The sequence below is a fragment of the Elgaria multicarinata genome, chromosome 3 (genome assembly GCF_023053635.1).
Source record: "Elgaria multicarinata webbii isolate HBS135686 ecotype San Diego chromosome 3, rElgMul1.1.pri, whole genome shotgun sequence".
NCBI classification, from domain to species: Eukaryota; Metazoa; Chordata; class Lepidosauria; order Squamata; family Anguidae; genus Elgaria; species Elgaria multicarinata.
Window position 1 is genome coordinate 142,051,933 of NC_086173.1, and position 18,429 is coordinate 142,070,361.

The 18,429-nt window shown below is 42.9% G+C and overlaps 1 protein-coding gene across 2 annotated transcripts in view; it reads left to right on the plus strand.

Moving 5' to 3' along the window:
* FAM107A (family with sequence similarity 107 member A) overlaps positions 1 to 18,429 on the plus strand; it is a 65,131-nt gene that overhangs the window by 13,401 nt on the left and 33,301 nt on the right. For both annotated transcript variants that reach the window (XM_063123432.1, XM_063123431.1), the window contains one exon: positions 13,210 to 13,273. In XM_063123432.1, coding sequence (XP_062979502.1) covers positions 13,210 to 13,273 — 64 coding nt within the window. The remainder of the gene's footprint in view (positions 1 to 13,209; positions 13,274 to 18,429) is intronic.

The window sequence follows — 18,429 nt, forward strand, 5'->3', positions numbered from 1 at the left end:
TTTCTTTGGTCCCCCTTAGAATTATTTCACTTCATGGTGATCAGAGGGTCTGAACCACTCCCAGAGAATCAAGCTAATGGTTTAAAGATGGAAGAAAAAGTGAAACAAATTAATGAAAAGTGGGAACGGACAGCATGAGCAGCAGAAATGAAGGACCATAGATATGGCTGGAATTCTGGGATTTGCTACATTTCGTAGCTTACAGGAAACATAGCCAGCAGGTAGGACAAATGCTTTGCCAGCAGTGGTGGTGTGGCACGTGGAGAAGATACCAGGTTCAATCCCTGGCATTTCTAGTTCAAAGAATCAAGTAACAAGGGATGAGACAAACTCTTCACTATCTGAGAGCTTGGATTGCTGCTGCCTGTCAGAGCAGACAAAGCCGCTTCCTTCATGTAAAGCAGTGTCAAGCCTACACTGCGTAAGGCCAGGGTGTGGGCCTCAGGCCCAGAGGTCAAACCTGAGGTTCCAATCTGACTCTCCAGGGTTCCTCAGATGGCCACGCCCCTTTCCATGGCTACACACCCTTTCCTTGATCACTGATTGGTGGGTGATTTCTGGATTTTGTGCAGCTTTCCCCCATTCTAAAAGGTTTAAATGCCTCTCCTAAGGTTTCATTGTTGGCAGAAAGCACTTTAAGCTGAAATATGCTTGGCCATGCCTTTTTGCCTTTGGTCATGCCCAGCCCACCATTAGAATGCGGCCCACAGAGAGTTTCTCTGAACTGGAATTCAGCTATTAGGCCTCAAGAGGACCAACCCTCTGATGTAGGAACATTTCCAGCCGTAGTTCCAGGAGTAAACCAAATATAAACCACAAGTGCAGCCATGTTTGCCTATGTGGGGGTTGGGCTGATGCAGTGCAGGCTGCTGAGTCTGATTTCAGTGGGGCTGTGAATCCATTCTGGCTTTAGGTCAGAACCAGCCAGAACTCTAAAGGAGCTATCCAATGTGTTGAACCCCATCCCCAAACTATGTTCAACAGCTCAGATAGCCCCTTTAGAGTTCTGACAGGTTGTGACTGAAACCCAGAATGATTTCATAGCCCCACCGAAATCGGGGCTACCAGCCTACACTGTTTGCATGGCTAAGTGCCCAGGCTCAGTCCTTGCCATCTCTGGTTAAAACAAATTTCAGCAGGGGAGCTAAGATTTTGGATAACTGCTGCCAGAGAGTTGGTCAGTCATGGGCTAGATGGATATATTCAGTATGAAGCAGCTCCTTTTACTTTAAATTGCTCTCATATGGCTTGCTTCAATAGTGCAACCTTCTCCTAGCTGATCTCCCATTTTCTAAACTAAGGCCATAGCTAGACCTAAGGTTTATCACTGGATCGTCCAGGGGTCAAACCTGTTCATCTAGGTAACACACAAGGGATCCAGTGCTCAGGCAGGGGCGAACCCTGGATGATCCCAGGATAAACCTTAGGTCTAGCTGTGGCCCTAACTCACCTCATCATCTCTGTCCAGAACTCTACTACCCAAATCATTCACACCTTACTATTTATTTAGATTTTTTTTTTATCACCTCTTCCACTCAATGAGGGCTCAAGGCAATCTACAAAGATGGGAATACATTTTTAAAAAGAACAACCTAACCCATATTTTAAAGCCAGGAATTAATGATGAAAAAACAGAACAGCATTAACTATTAAAAGCTCAGTGGAACAGTATCATCTTCAGCAGCCATCTAAAGGACACTAGGCTAGCCTAGTCTCCCTAGGGAGGACATTCCACAACTGCTGCTAAATCGCTACACTAATTTCTTGGCTGCTTCTGGGTCCAGCAGCAAGCTCCCAATCCTTGATCTCAAAGTGGCATTTCCCACAACACCTTATTGCTCTGTGTCACATTCTGTGGTTTCTTGAGGCTCTCAGGGAAAGCTGGTAGCAAGATCAAAGCAGAAAGAAAGCAGCACCTTGGACAGCTCCAAGTGGGTCCTGTTGGTTAGAACTCTCTCCTACTAGAATAATAGGAGGATGTTGTCTCAGCAGGGAGCTAGAACCAACTGAGGCCTTATTTAGGCTGATGGCCTGTAACACTGTCAGCTCCGCTCCTCCTGGAGGACCTGACAGGACTGTTAATGGGCCCTCACCTGATTTTGTAGCCTGAGACTTTTGTGAGGCTGGGGAAACGGAGGTTCTGCTGGGAACTCATCCTCTGAGTCAGAAAATGATAGCAGGACTGTTTCTCCTGGCCAGGAAAGTTGTAAATAAGGGACTGACTGTCCTACCACTGAGGACAATCTGTACCTCATCCTCATCAGAATCCTCTGCTCCACACTGGAATGTCTGAAGGCTGGGGGTCCTGTCACTTGCTGGTATATCCCAATGCAACTCTGCTTGTGAGCCCCACTATCCTCAAATGCCTGAAAGTCTCCTGCTTAATCAAATTACTCCACCCTTTCTCCCTTGCAGCCTCTTATGCTTGGAACTGCCTTTCTTTCTATTAGCATCATTGTCTTTTCTTTGCTTTTGCTAATTTGTCCTGTGTTCACGGTGTCTTATCTATGCGTTGACATAAAGCTGTACACCTATCATTCTGCATAAAGTCAGAGGGAAGTAAAGAAGCTGAGTGTGAATAAGTGATCAATGACTTGGCAGGTCTTATAAGCTGGGAAAACCTCCAGCTGGGTGCCAAGTTACAGATCTCACTGCCAAACACTGATAGGACCTCTCACTAGAAATAATAATAAAAATGACCTCCTTCAAAACCAGTGCCGCAGCACTGAGAGTCGACATAATAGCCCTTGTATTATAGAGTGCTACAAAGCTTTTTGCCAACATGTGGATTAGAATATCTATATTATAAACCTCACAAGTTCTTAGCCTGACACCATGAGACATTTGTCTTCTCTGCAGTCCTGGGCTATGGTCTAGTGGTGCATTCTGGGAAATCATCCAGAATCCCATGTGCACACAGAAATATCCTTGGTTTCAAACAATCCACAGCCATATTTCATTTGAATGACATTTTAAAAAAAAGATACATGAAGAGCCACCATGTATAAATGGGCAATGTCACTGTGACACCACAGTGACATAAAGCACAAAGTAATCACTCGCTGATTGATTATGGCACAAGCTCTCAGGGGGAAGTAATTTTTGGGCAGGTAATTTTTAAGAGGGATGAGCTGTATCTCAGTGGTAGAGCACATGCTTTGCATGAAGAAGGTCTCAGATTCAATCACTGTCTCTTTATAAAATTTATAACTTTGCTTTAGCACACACACCCCAAAAGGCATCTCTCAAAGTGGCTTACAAAATATAAAAACAATAACAAGTTCACATTTATAACATTTATAACAGCTGAAAGCAGCAGCAAAGACAAAATCACCCTCCAGAAGGGCTGGAAGAACCCTTGTCTGAAACCCCGAAGAGCCTCTCCTAGACATTACTGGGATTCATGGAACAACTGACTCAGCTCTTTCTGTGTTCCATGGATAGCAACACCCTTTATCACAGGGGTGGGCAACATACGGCCCCCCAAATGTTTGGTTTGTAACTCCCATCGTACCTCACCAGCTAGGGCTAATGGGAGTTGTAGGCCAAAACATCTGGAGGGCCACAAGTTGCCCACTCCTGCTTTATCAGATGCAAAAAGCTTTTAAAGCTTTTATTGTATACTCATCATTCCTTTAGATGATGTTGTGACCCTCCAGTTTCTCTTCTGTTTTTTTAATAGCATTTTCCTGGCCTTTTTTTTTTCAGAGCAAGGAAAATGGAGTACAAGAGAAACCTCTGGGAAGCTGTTCCAAATCAGAGTAGACAATGTTGAGTTAAGATGGGCACATATTCTGACCCAGTATACAGCAGGTCCCCACATTTCATGCATTTGGGGCAACCTGTGATCAGAGCAAATTGGTGACGTACATTTGACTGGAGACTGTGCAAAATGCATACCCTCCCTTCACAGGTTTGGGTTAACATATGGAGGGCAGTGTTGGGGCCACTGGATCAAATCCTGCTTCCTCCCACAAGCCACAAATTCACTTTGGATGGAAGTGTGAACAGTCCTAAATATAGCACATATTGGTAACTACAATTTGTGAAATTGCAGTGATGTGTATACATGTTCCTGAAGATGGTTTGATACTAAGGTGTAATTTATCCACCTTATTATTTCTTAATCACCGGTGGGCCTGTTCAGACAACACACTAAACCATGGTTAGGCCACTAATCCTTTTGCAGCAAATGGTTAGTGAGTGTGTTTAACCCACAGTTATGTAGCCAGCATGGTTAGGAATGGTTCACATGGCATGCTAAGCCATAATGTTTAGCTCAAAATGCTTAATCACCATGGCTTAGTGTGCTCTCTGAACAGGGTCATAATCTGCAGTTCCTTCTCCTGTTCATAAGATCACATTTTAAGGGGCAGAATAATATAAGAATGGCAACATTATACTACAAGGGCTTTTTTTAAATAATGGGCCTGTCTTGAATCTATTCAGAGGCACCCTTGCCATAGAGCAATTAAGTCTGCATTATTAGCACTTAGATTATGTGCAGGCTGACAGCTGGCTTCAGTGAAGCAGCCCTCAACCAAAGCATAGATTACTGCAGCATTCACTTTGTTGAAAGGTGACTCAGTGCAAGCCAAGTGTTGAACAATTATCATATGATTGATACTTAGCGTAGGAGAGCCGGCATAAGGCTTTGGCAGCAACATTACATGCTCTCTTTCAACAGAGCCATTAAGCAAGGAATTTGTGTTGAACACTCATTTTGCCACCATTGTTGGCAAAAACAAAGTAGCAGGAAGAGAGGAATGAAGAAGAAATGAGGTGGTCAAATACATACGCCTTCCGTTTTAGATGAACCATGGTTTAGCATTACGTCTGAACACTAAACTGTGGCAAATGGTTAGTTATAGTTAATGAAAACAAACCAGCTTCATAAATGATGGTTTTAAGTTAGTTTGTTTACACTTATCATGGGAAAGAATAATGACAGTTGCGGGGGTGTCTTTATGATGCTACTTTGGGGCTTGTTCCTACAAAACGTGGGGACAATAGATGCCCACCCCACAGGAGGAAGCATGGGCTATCCAGCTGGAAAAGCCTCATTGCCGGCGGCCATTCAGCTCATATAGTACACCCCCTGCCCTCTGCCCTTTCTTCCCGCTTTTCCCATGACCTATCCTGGGCTACCCTGGGCTTCAATCCACCCCCAAAACTGCCCTTAGACTCAATCGGAAGCAAGGTGACCACCGACAGACAGAGCAAAGAAGGTGGTGACCTTGGAGCAAAAGAAAAAGTTGCAATAAGTCGGCACTTTTAAATATTGCAGTTTCAGGAGAAAAGCCCGTGGTGGCTGTGGGTTTGCGGCTGCGTCATATAAAGCCACCACAGGGTATACAGGACATATTGAGAGCCCTGGGTTTGAGGTTGTACTGGAGGAAAGGGAGTCTGCAAGCCCAAGGCTCACCTAGGTTAATTCTTTCCCTCCCTCTCCCCACACTCGCTCTCATTTTAGACAGATAGACAGGCAGGTTACTTCTAGACAGAGGGCTCCTAGAACTCCTAATGAGAAGGCATTAATGCATTTTCTGTGCTAAGAGGAAAGCTGGAAGAAGCAATGGGAAAACAAGCAGGTTTACAAGTAGAAGGCCCCTTATAAAAATCAGTGACTGAGGCATGCCAATGACTTGGTAAAAGCCTTCTCTGGACACACCCAGAGATAGACATGCACAGGTACACAGTTTTCTGGCAGTAGAACTTAAGCTATTGAAGCTCTGCTTATAGGGAATTCCTTACACCTGACCTGTCTAGCAGGGCTGAGCCAACAGCATGAGCACAGCAGCTAAGGTCTTGCCAACAACTCAGGTTCTGCAAGGCTGATTTTTAGGGCTGCAAACTTTTCGTTGGATTAGCTATAATCATTAGCTAATCCAACTCTCCTGTGTGGCATGAAAAGAGACTGAAGCAAGAACAGATGTGGGAGGGGCCAAATTCAGAGCTGGGGTTGCCAACTTTTGCTCCTCCTGCTCCTGTACCTTAAATTAATAGTGTCCTGATATGGTGAAATTTGCCAGGTGATTTTTTTTCCTGGAATGGCAATATGTGGTATATTTCTGCACGTCACACTATTGTTTTAGAGCCAGTTTTGTGTAGTGGTTAGTCTGTGCTAGGACTGGCATGCCTGGGTTCTCAAATCCTCACTTGGCCATGAAGGTCATCTCTCAGCCTAACCTATCTCACAGTATTGTTGTGGGGATAAAATGGAGAGGTAGTAGATCATGTAGACAGACTCGGACTCCTTGGAGTAAAAGGCAGGATATAAGCATATTTAACAAATAAATACTGTTTAAGTTGCAGGAGCAGGGCAGGCAGAGTAAAAAGACTTGGCCAGCCTAGGCCTAGAGTTTTTCATGCAGGCAGCAGTTTATGGTTTTACTTTTCCCACCTTTCTGTGTTTTCATACACTCAAGGCAGCTCAGAGAAAACAATGGAACATTCATACCATGAATTTTAAAAACAAAGGCAGATGTACTTCTCTTCTTGGGAGGGTGTTCTACTGTCTTGGAGCCACAATCCAAAAGGCCTTGTCAGTCTTGCATTTTGCAACACCAGACAGTGTAACGAAATGAAGAAAGAGGTCTCAATAATAGAAAGGGTTTTCTTGGGGAGATTCATCCAGGCAAAAGATGTTTCTTGCCCCTCGTCATTTAGGGCTGCCATCCTAAGTATACTTATTAAGGAGTAAATCCAATTAAGCATAACGGAATTCACTTTTGAATAAACATGGATGGGTTTGCACTGTAAGAGTAATAACCATCATTTTAATTGAGCCTGGAAACAGACTGGGTGAAGTGGGAAAAGAACTGGCAATCATCATCATCATCATCATCTCTAATATGTATGTATTTTTTTATATTTATTAAATAAATTGATCCTCAGGCACAAAACTGGGAGGCATTCTATTTTCCTCAAAGGTAAATATCTTGTTCATCTCTCCTCTGCACTCTTAACAGGAAGTACATTCAAGACAATCACACCCACACATACTCTCTGTATTTTTTATTATATTCTATGTAATATCCTGATTTGGAGCTGGTTAATTAACTTGTTCCTGATAAGGAGCTGACTGTCATCCATTGCAACCGTTTTAACCAGATGACTCAGTGGTGTCATGCCACTTCGTGTCACGCCGAGTCCTTCTACACAGGAAATTTGAAATGTCAGTTTTCTCAGAAAAACAAGTTACACCGGATTGCTTCGATAGAGAGGAAATAATAATAAAATGGCCGCCTGCCCCCCCCCCAACTCCCACATACTCACTTCCATTTTCCTTGCGTTTAATTAACTTTTGTCACACTTCAGACCCTTCAGTATGGATGGATGCATTTATTTCTTTATTAAAAATCCATGTCACCCTTCAGTATATATATTCCCAGGGAAGCTTGCATAATAAAAATGGAACAGATATCACAAGGGTTCTACCCTTAAAGGCAGCCTAAAGGTAATTTTAAATAAATTACAAAAGAGAGAGAGAGAAGCCATGGCTAGACCAGGCCTTTATCCCGGGATTGTCCTGGGATCACCCCTGTGCATCCAAATGACACACTGGGGATCCCGGGAGAAGGCAGGGACGACCCCTCCATTTGCCTGGGATAATCCTTAGGTCTAGCTAAGGCCAGAGAGAGAGAGGGAAGGAAAGACAAAGGGTTGCAGCAATAACATTATCAAAGTTTAACACTTAAAAGCCTGGAGAAATAAGAAGGTGTTTGAGTATGCCAGGAAAGTCTCCTTGGGGAAAGAATTCCATAAATAGGGTGACATCACAGAGAAGGCCTTCTTTCCTATTGCTACCCAACTGGCAGCAAGACAGCAAGAACAGCCATGATGATATCATCATATGTGGAGGCTACTGTTGAGGGAGGCATTTCTTTTGGTGCCCTGATCCCAGCCCACAGAGGGCCTGAAAGGCAAACACCAGCACTTTGAACTGTGCTCAGAAATAGACCAGTCTCAGTTAAAAGACCAACACATATTGGTATACGATAAATGAACAAAATGACAGTTGGAATGACCATCCTACATTTTCTTATTACTGGTAATCTTATCAAATTCTTCAAGTTGCTCAAATTCTGAAATATATAGTCAAGGTAGTATAAAGCTGACCCCAAAACTCAAGCCAGTTCAAAAATAAAAACCATGGCAAAAAGATACATTAAATGAAATTTGGAAAACATTTATGAACGATTGCTTGAAAAAGAAGCAATCTTCTGTGTTCAAAGAACCCAGATTGTGATGTAATGGTAAGTGTGTTAATCTAGAACCAGAGAGTAGGGCTGCCCAGAGTGGGCGAAGGGGCAATTTGCCCTGATCCCCCACAATGCAATGGGCTCCTGCCTCAGCTCGTGTTCTTACTATTGGACCCTGAACCAACCTTGCCAAACTCCTCACACACATGAATCCTTGTAGGCCCACAATAACATAACTGCCCCAGACTCTATAAGCCTTCTGGGAAGGGAGATCGGGATTCAATACCCCTTCACATATGAAGTTCATTGGTCCAATCTCTCTCTCCGTCCCTCCCTCCCTCCTAGGACAACCTACCTTGTAAGATTGTTGTGAGGATTAAGGGGGAGGGCAAAATCTTTGTCCCTAAAAGCAATTATACTAAAAGGGGAGCATCATATGAAGCTGGAGTGGGTTCAGAGAAGGGCAAAAAGGATGATCAGGGGTCTAAAACAAAGCCCTATGAGGAGAGACTGAAAGAACTGGTCATGTTTAGCCTGGAGAAGAGAAGACAGAGGGGAGACATGATAGCACTCTTCAAATACTTAAAAGATTGTCACACAGAGGAGGGCCAGGATTTCTTCTCGGTCATCCCAGAGTGCAGGACACAGAATAATGGGCTCAAGTTACAGGAAGCCAGATTCCAGATGGACATCAAGAAAAACTACCTGACTGTTAGAGCAGTACAACAATGAAACCAATTACCTAGGGAGGTTGTGGGCTCTCCCACACTAGAGGCCTTCAAGAGGCAGCTGGACAACCATCTGTCCCATATGCTTTAAGGTGGATGCCTGCATTAAGAAGGGGTTTGGACTCGATGGCTTTACAGGGCCCTTCCAACTCTACTATTCTATCATTCTATGATTTATACCACTGGCCCATCTGGCCCAATAGTGTACTTTGACTAGGGATGACAAAGAAAACTGCAACAGAATCAAATGAGGTTGGATCTCTATGAATCCAACCCACAGATTCCACAGCAGGCTGGCTTTTCTGGGGTTGCATGGATTCCATGGACTTGCGAACCAGGTCGTTGTTGTTTGTTTGTTTGTTTGTTTGTTTTACTTTCCACAAATTAATATAAATTTAGTCGGAGAAAAAAATCAGCCAAAAATGTGCATTCCCTCCATGGGATAAAGCATGTAAATGTGCATTTTGGCAGAGATTTCTTCATTGGAAGGGGGGGGGGGTGATTAGCACAGGGGTGAATTTGAACAAGTGCAAATTCACACAAATCTTAGAAATTTGGGGGGTGAATCCAATTTCATCAGTAAGTGCATGATGGAATGAAAAGCACCTGACAATCCATGAAATGCAGACAGAACAGATTTTAACAAATCCTTAACTCGCCAATTCTGATCAACAGCCACTCTCTCCAAGGTCCACGGTCTTTCCCACTAACCCTGCTATCTGCGATCCTTCAACTGGAGAAACCAGGGTGGTAACCTATCACTGGACTATGGTCCCTCAATCTAAGCATGCCTTTTGATGGAGATTTAATTTGGGCACCTTTTCTTACCCTGGCAGGAAAGTGCCATGCTTGTTGAAATCCCGTCTTCTGTACACATATAAATAATTATCTTTCATTACATCTGATCACCAGCCCTTGCTGTTTTAAGGAAATGCATAATTCTAAGTACTTTGTGTCTCATTTCCCCATGCATGAACTTCCATCCGGTTATAAAAATCAACATTTTTAGGAGGCCCAACTGATCAAAATCTCCAATTAAATCTCCACTGGACATGACTAAACGGTATCTTATGGTTGCCTAAGACCGGCCTTCCCCAACTTGGTGCTCTCCAGATGGTTTGGATTTCAACTCCCAGCCGGCATGGCCGATGGTCAGAAAGGCTGGGCGTTGCAGTCCCAAATATCTGGAGGGCACCAGTTTGGGAAAGGCTGAGCTAGAGACAATATGGCATGCCCTCTAATCACTTTGTGGTCGACAGAGAGAGATGGTGTTGAAATATAGGCCATGGTCAGAACAAAATATTGGGCTGCCTGAGGCAAAGGATGAGATGCTGTTCTCCCACTGAATTACAAGGTTAGGCGGAAACGCAGCGCCTATGTTGCTAACTCACAAGATTCCTCTGATTTGAAATGAAACTTTTCTGGAACATGCCATGCCTAGTCATTCTGCCAGGAGGGGAAGACAAGGGTTTGCCAAAGTTACAGCTCACATCTTGGGTCCAAGCTGAGCTGTCTTCGTATTACATTGCCTCAGGGTATCAAGTGCAAGAATGCCAGTTTCATAAGTACTATCGCGGGAGAAGTCCTTTAACCATGAAAAGCATTGTCCAAAAGAACAGCTCCCCCCACCCCCCCATAAGCATCACCTAGCAACCATGCAGCAACCTTCAGGGAGCCGTGGAGAAAGACAAAGCCCTTTTGTCCTGAAGTCTTTAAGAGCACAGGTTGGAATTGTTTCCGAATTTAGATGCCAAATTGGGGTCTTAGCTCAAGTAACTTCTGGAAAAACAGGTTTTTGATGTGAAACCCACCCCTGTTAACTCCTGCTCAAGGTTAAAGGGTCACATTCCTCTCTTGGTTTACTCTGAAACAACTATAAAAGTGGCCTTGAATGCCATTTTGGGGTAGAAAGGTGGGGCACAAAATAAATAAATACTGCCATGTATAGGGTGGCCACGTGGCTTCTTTTACAGAGAAGAGTCAGCTGGATAACCATCTGTCAGGGGTCCTTTAAGATGGATTCCTGCATTGAGCAGGTGGTTGGACTCAATGGCCTTGTAGGCCCCTTCCAATTCTACTATTCTATGATTCTATGAGTCCTCTATTTAAGGGCTTGCAGAGGACAGTCCTCTATTTGAAACCATCTTTTATTTGAAAGGCCCTGCAGTCCAAGTTGAGTTTCATTAAAAATAAAGAACTGTAGGCAGCAGAGAGGCCTTGAAGTTGCTGAACAGGCAGGAACACTAGTCACTGTCTTCCCTATTATGGTGAAATGTACTGTATTTCTATTTGAATTCTAATAATTCTTTCTGAATTTGCATTTATACATATCAATTAGCATGTGCAATTTTTTTGCAGATCACTGCCCTATTTTGTCCTCTTTTTTTGGTGATGCATGTCTTCTTTGGGGGCGATTTGTAAACGGCCACCATGCATGTGAACTAATGGAACTAAACTGGGGTTTGCAGGCTGAGAATTGAAACCCCTTTCTCGCTCTCTCTCGCTCTCTCGCTCTCTCTCTCGCTCTCTCTCTCTTTGATGACAGTGGCTACATCACAACAAATCTGGTGGGGTATCAGCTCCACCCACCAGTGTTCACATCTACACACACACTTTTGGGGGCTTTCTTTTTAAATAGCAAGCCTTCCATTGGATAGCGAAGCATAGCACACTGCTGTTATATAAAGTAAGTGTGGTGTAGTGGCTAAGGTGTTGGAGTGGGAGTTGGGAGATCCGGGTTCTAGTCCCCACTCGGCCATGGAAACCCACTGGGTGACTTTGGGCCAGTCACAGATTCTCAGCCCAACCTACCTCACAGGGTTGTTGTTGTTGTGAGGGTAACATGGAAAGGAGGATTTTGGACTCCGACTTGGGTTCCTTGGAGGAAAAAAAGCAGGATATAAACGCAATAAATAAATAATAAACAAACAAACAAAGGATACATATTGCAACAACAAGCTGGACTGCGGCCAAATGTTGCAGTGTGGAAGGCTCCTGTTCAGGTTTGTAGCCAGACAGCCAGACAGCAGTATCTTCCCCAGGAGACACTCAACATTTTGTGGCTGCTGAGGATGCTCAACCCTCATTGGGCTGTTTCTTTGTGGGTGTGGTAGCGGTGGACTATTCCTAAAGATGTGTTCTACTTCTGCAAACTGCAGGTGTTAACATCTGCAGTTGCATGTGTGACTTCACTCCATTCTGAAATACATGGGTGTGGGAGACCTTTGACCATGAGGGTTGGTACATTCACAAGCTATCTATTGGCCTAATTCTTTGGCTTCATAACTGAATTTGGACATCCACAGGAATTTCCATCTATTATTCAGGGTTCCTGAGGCTCAGGTAGTAACCCTTTCCTGCCCTTCGCAAATATTCTTGTGCACAGATGGTGCCATTTTGGCTACACATAGATTGGCACTTGGAGAATGAGTTCACTATCACATATCACTATATAATAGTGAGCAAGCTACATGAACAACCCCTTCCTTAGGATTTGATGCCATACCAGGGAGTTTTGGAAAGATGAATCCAATTGAACACAGTGAGATTTACTTCTAAATTGCATTGTAATTCTACAACCTTTGGCTATTGGGCGGTATAAAAATGTAATAAATAAATAAATAAAATAATCCTTAAACTTTAAACAGATTTATTAGAGAGTAAATCTCATTGAACTCAGTGGGACATCTTAGCAAATACTTACCGTATTTCTTCGATTCGAAGATGCCATTGATTGTAAGACGCACACTAATTTCAGTACCACCAACAGAAAAAAAGCTTTGTTTCTAAGAAATAATAAACACACCCGAGATTTTAAGATGCACCCTGTCTTTAGAGATGTTTATATGGGGGGGAAAGTGTGTCTTAGAATCGAAGAAATACGGTAGTAAAGAGCTTAGGATGGCTCTTATATATGACATTTTCCTACAATCCAGAATGCACAATTGTGCACTGTAAATATATCATATGTCTTATTGGGGCTGCCAGTTTTAAATTCACTTAAATGGAATCCCCATAAATCTCTACACAGCTCGTGCCTACATTTTTAAGGGTCTGCTTCCCTTCTCCACTAATAAATCTCACCAAAAGTTCTCACATCTAGTAAGATTACCCTCTGAATTATACAATTTCAGGCTAAGCTCATGACACTGCAATACAAGGAGAAGGATATGATTTAAATTGTAATCCACCTTCCAAGGCTTAGGGAAGCAGTAGGAATTTAAATGGATAATAAATTGCATTTCTCTCCTTCTCTCTCTCTTTTCCCTTTTCCTTAGAAAGAATATTCTCTCCAGTCCAAGTGCCACAAGCAAAACGGGAAACATGTTATCAATGGCTCAGGTGAGTGTTTGAGTAAATGTGAGCTTTGGTGATGCAGCTGTAGTTGCTCCAAAATTTCTCCAGAAAATAGTTTTCTGAGGAAATTTTTGGAGAATTTTCTTTTTCAGGCTTTTCCTGAACCGTTGAAGAACTTCAGTCCCTTCCTCCCTTCCTCCCCCTGAGAATATTAGGTATAAAGCACCTTGGAGAGCTCCTTTAGAGTACTGACTGATTCTGACTGAAACCCAGAGTGGATTCACCACCCCACTGATGTCAGAGCCACCAGCCTCCACTGCTTCATCATGATTTGTCAGCTTCACTTTCTTGCATGCTTAGTATTTTAAAATCCCAGATTCTTTTCCTCTTGTATATGAAAAAAATGTGAATGTTAGTAAGTTCTCATCAATGGTACTTACTGCATGAGATAAAAAATGTATTGGTATTATTAACAATAATAATAATTTCATTTCTATACTGTCCAATAGCCAAAGCTCTCTGGTTGGTTCACAACAATTATATAGATTAGAACATGATAGAAATTGGAGGTGTAGACAGTTAAAAGCAGCTTGGTTACAAATCTTTGGCATTGTGAAAAAATCAAGCCATACTGGGGTAGTATTTTACTATATGTTGAGCCAATCTCAGGATATAGAATATTGGCTGATCCATTGAGAGTTTTGTTAAATTATCTTAAATATTGTATAGAAGATTGTGATATACAAATGGTTATTAAATTATTTGTGGTTGCCAAAATCTCAATAGCTGCTCATTCTAAGAAATGCAGGACTCCCCTGTAATCAGATTAGGGGGTGTTTTTTAGAATTTGGGTTATTGCCACAATGATGAAACTGACCTATTGACTGGGTTCACACAATCACCTCAGCGGTGCATGCTGGTGGCCATTTTGAATATTTAAGCCAGGGCGGGTGGACGCAGTGTCTTATTGTGTCATATGAACCTGGCAAGGGTGGCTTATACTAAAAGAGACCATAAGTTATGTGAGGGATGATTAACTCTTTCATAAGACACCCTCGCCAGGTTCACATGACATCATAAGCCATGGTGAATGTCCACCACGGCTCGAATATTCAAAAGGGCAGCCAGCATATGTTACAACCTACCATGGCTAAAATAAGCCACAGTGAGCTTTGGCAATTATGCAAACCAACTCATTATATTCATGCAAGAGAAAAATATTGGAAAATAAATTTGTTGAAAAATGGGTAACAATTATTTCTGGAATGAAAAATTTCAATGTTTGTTTTTTCTGTCTTTTTCATTTATATGAAATGATACATTTGGGTTTATTTTAGAAGGATTTGCAACATTAGAATACATTTTTGTTTAAATAAAAATATTTAGTTCATTTCATATTAATATTATTTATATAACACCTTATTTGCTAAAAAAAAAACCACATCAAGGCAGTGCACAACAATCGAAAACTATAACCTTAAAATATTTTTAAAAGAACATTAAAAACAGTCACATATTAAAACAGCTGCATAAGTTAGAAAGCTAAATTTAAAAGATGTGCCTTCACACATTTCCAAAAGCAAAGAGAACTGAGTGACATTTTCACTCTTCCAAAACTGTCCTTGTGTCTCTGCTTGCTCCTTCACGCATTAAAATGGAGCTCCTAAAAAGAGCTATTGTTTGATATTATTCTTATATTGTTGAAGGAAATGCACTTGGCTCCTGCTCCTTCTAGTCTTCTTCTTATTCCATTGCTTCTTTAATCCACCACTATGAATTAACAATGTCATTCCATTCAGTATTAACTAAGTGGAGATTTTCTTGAAGATCATTTTTATCCCCCCCCCACACACACACACACACCAACAGTTGGAGAATTCCGCCACTGTCCTGGAGCATTTTCAGCACAGTGTCCGGTCTCCTTATCCCCACTCCCCACCCCCCATTTTGCCACCTCCAAATCAGGTGGAGAATTTTGGGAGGTCATTTTTGCTCAGCCCCAAAGCAGCAGGGCAGGCCCTGTCATTAGGTAGAGTGAGGTCGCCACCTCTGGCGGCAGTTGCTAAGGAGCGTGGTGCAGTGGCAAGGTGTTGGTAGACAGAGCTGTGGGCACCATGCAGCCTATCTTTGCACCTACAAAGTTAGCCTGCTGCCCCTCTGGTGTGATGGAGGACACTGTCCATCTCCAATCTTGAAGTAAGTTTCAACTACCAGTTTGGTCAGCTTCTCCATATATAGGGAAGGAAGGAAAGGAACCTCTCATGCAAGCACTGAGTCATTACTCTTTATTGCGGGGTGGTTTGCTGTTGCCTTCCCTGGCCATTATTCCCTTTCCCCCAGCTAACTGGGTACTCATTTTACCGACTTCGGGAGGCTGGAAGGCTGAGTCGACCCGAGCCGGCTGCCTGAAACCAGCTTCCGCTGGGATTGAACTCAGGCTGTGGGGAGAGTTTCAGCTGCAGAAACTGCTGCTTTACCGCTCTGCGCCATACGAGGCTCTTCTCCATATATAAAATGTATTTATTTATAGTTATTTACAATACATTAAAAACATACAATACAAACATTAAAACAAACAAATCAAAACAGCCCAGTCTAAAACAAATATAAAACTAGTAGAAAAGAATAAAACCAACTCAGCACATAAAACTAGATTAAAACTAGCAGTAGAATAAAATACTAAAAGAACTAAAACCAGTAGTTAAACACGCCTGGGAGAATTTAAAAAAAACCTGGGACTGGAAGGACCATAAGCTATGCACCACTCTCTGAGGCAAGTGTTCCACAAGTGGTGTGCCATCACTGAAAAGACTTTCTGTCTTGTAGCCACTCAAATTGGTTCATTTGTGGGGCAGGGAGGGCCTCAGATGATTCACCTGAGGCCCTCCCTGCTCCACAAATGAGGCAATATGGGGTAAATATGGGAGGAGACATTTCTTCAGGTAGCCTGGCCTCATGGAACAGGGAGGGGCACCATCTTGTCCTGGGCTCAAGTGGCAAAATGTCTTGGTTGGGCCTTGCAAAGCAGACCGTGTGTTAATCCCCACTGATGTGGAACACCAATCATTACAGATGTCTTATCAGTACTTCACTGATAAACATAGCATGAGAATAAGCTATTTATGTTTGAAAAGGTGGATCAGATGCCATATGGGCCATAGCTCAGTGGTAGATAGTTGGACCAATGGTCTGACCCAGGAAAAGGCCGCTTCCTTAGGGATGGGTGAACATGTGATCATTGATCTCACTGAGGTTCTCTGAATTCCTCCTCGAAGCTCAGTTCACCTCATTCGCATTCCTGAACATGACTATCTTTTTCCTTTCTTACTTTTTTTCTGGTGAGGAAAAATGTGCAATTTTAGTAGGGGAAATGTGAATTTTTAATAGTGTGCACTGTTCCTGATCGAAAATGTACATTTCCCCCATAGGCTTAAGCGTGAAAATGCGGATTTGGTGTGTGGGTGTTGCACTTGCACAAGTGTGAACTTTCGAACACAAATACAAGTTCAGAAAATTGTGAAAATTTCCAAAGAATCACACTCCAGCTCTCATTTCCATTCAGGGTTCCATTCAGGACATGTTCACATGATTTCCAAACAGGAATGAAATTCTTGTACATCCCTATGCTTCTTCTATTCATAAGAAGCCAGTGACCTTAGAGTGTGAAATATCAAATGTTGAGTCTGGGTCCAAGAAGACCACTAGGGAGCTTCTTGTAACATGTGGTATTATGACCTCACTCCCTTCACAGTATGTGTATCTATTTATTTTATTTTTAAAATAAATCTATGCTGTTTTTCTTGGGATAATCAAGTACGCATGCACGCACACACACAACAACAATAAAATGACACTCCAGGAAAAACACCAGATCACGTTTTAGCTTTAAAAAGCCTTTGGGAATGCTTCAGTGATTTGTACAAGTAGGCCCAAAGAAGCCAAGATGAGACAACTTCTCCAGTGACAAAGTTCTAGAACAGTGCGAGACCACCACACAAATGTCCTTGCTTACGGTTGGGTGAGCTGAAGGATGGGGCCAAAGTTTCCACTGAGTCTTGTGCTTTGCTATGTATGAACATTATTAGCTAGAGTATTGTTAACTGGGACCCGTGCAATGGGGACACCTCATGTACCTCATTTTTAACTTTTATACCCAAAAGATGCCCATGATATATTTGATTTTGCATCAAGAATTCATCAGAGGTTTTTCATTCTGAAAGAATTGGCAGGCGCAAGCCTGAGGGCGATCATTTTACCATGTGCTCTACCACACAGTTGCATCTGATGGATGGTAAATCTCTCCTTGCCACATGGCACAGGGCCAGGCTGTTCTGTGGTAAGAGAGCTACCCCCAGGGGGGGTTGGTCATCTGTATGCCCCATCCTGAGTGTTCCGTACAACTGTTCAAGCCCACATTGTCCTCACCCTGTAGGATAGCAACCCCGTGCCTGCTAAATACGCATCCCTCAATCACTCAGCTCTATGCTCTTGTCCACCCTTGCGGCCTTTTGAGGATTTAACTGGAAGTGATTGACGTGCATGTCCTGTAGTTGCCAGGAAACCACTCTGTGCTTCCTCATAAAACATGGGTGGGGAACCTGTGGCCTTCCAGACCCTGTTGGACTACAATTCCCATCTTCTTGCCCATTATTGTCCATGGTTGGCAGGGCCTGATGGGAGTTTGTCCATTTAGGTATTCACTGATTGTACTTTAATATGCCCAATCAAAGTGTTTTCTGGGCAGATTACAAATAGTTAAAAGAATAAAACACAAGACAGTTCAAGAGTTGGAGACCAACAACATCTGGCAGGCCAAAGAGTCCCCACCCCTGTTATAACCCCTTGACAGACTTTCCAGCTATCCAATAGGCAGCCGACTTTGAGCCTAGCAATGACCCAAGTGGTGAGTGGGCTATTGCCCAGTAACAGGGACTCACCAACTTAGAGCTTGTCTATACACTCTATATACCCCCATTGCGGCTGTGTAGTTGCGTCCCATTGTTTATATGACACAGCCACCAACTTGCAGCCACATCAGGCTTTTCCCCGTAAAATTGTGTCTTTTCGAAGTGTCATTTTACCACAACTATTTCCATTGCGCCAAAGACACCACAGTTGTTTCTTCGTCTGTCAGTGGTGGCTTCAATTTGTGTTAAGAAAGTGCGCATAGCTAGGGGCGGATATCCAGTGCAGGGTAGATG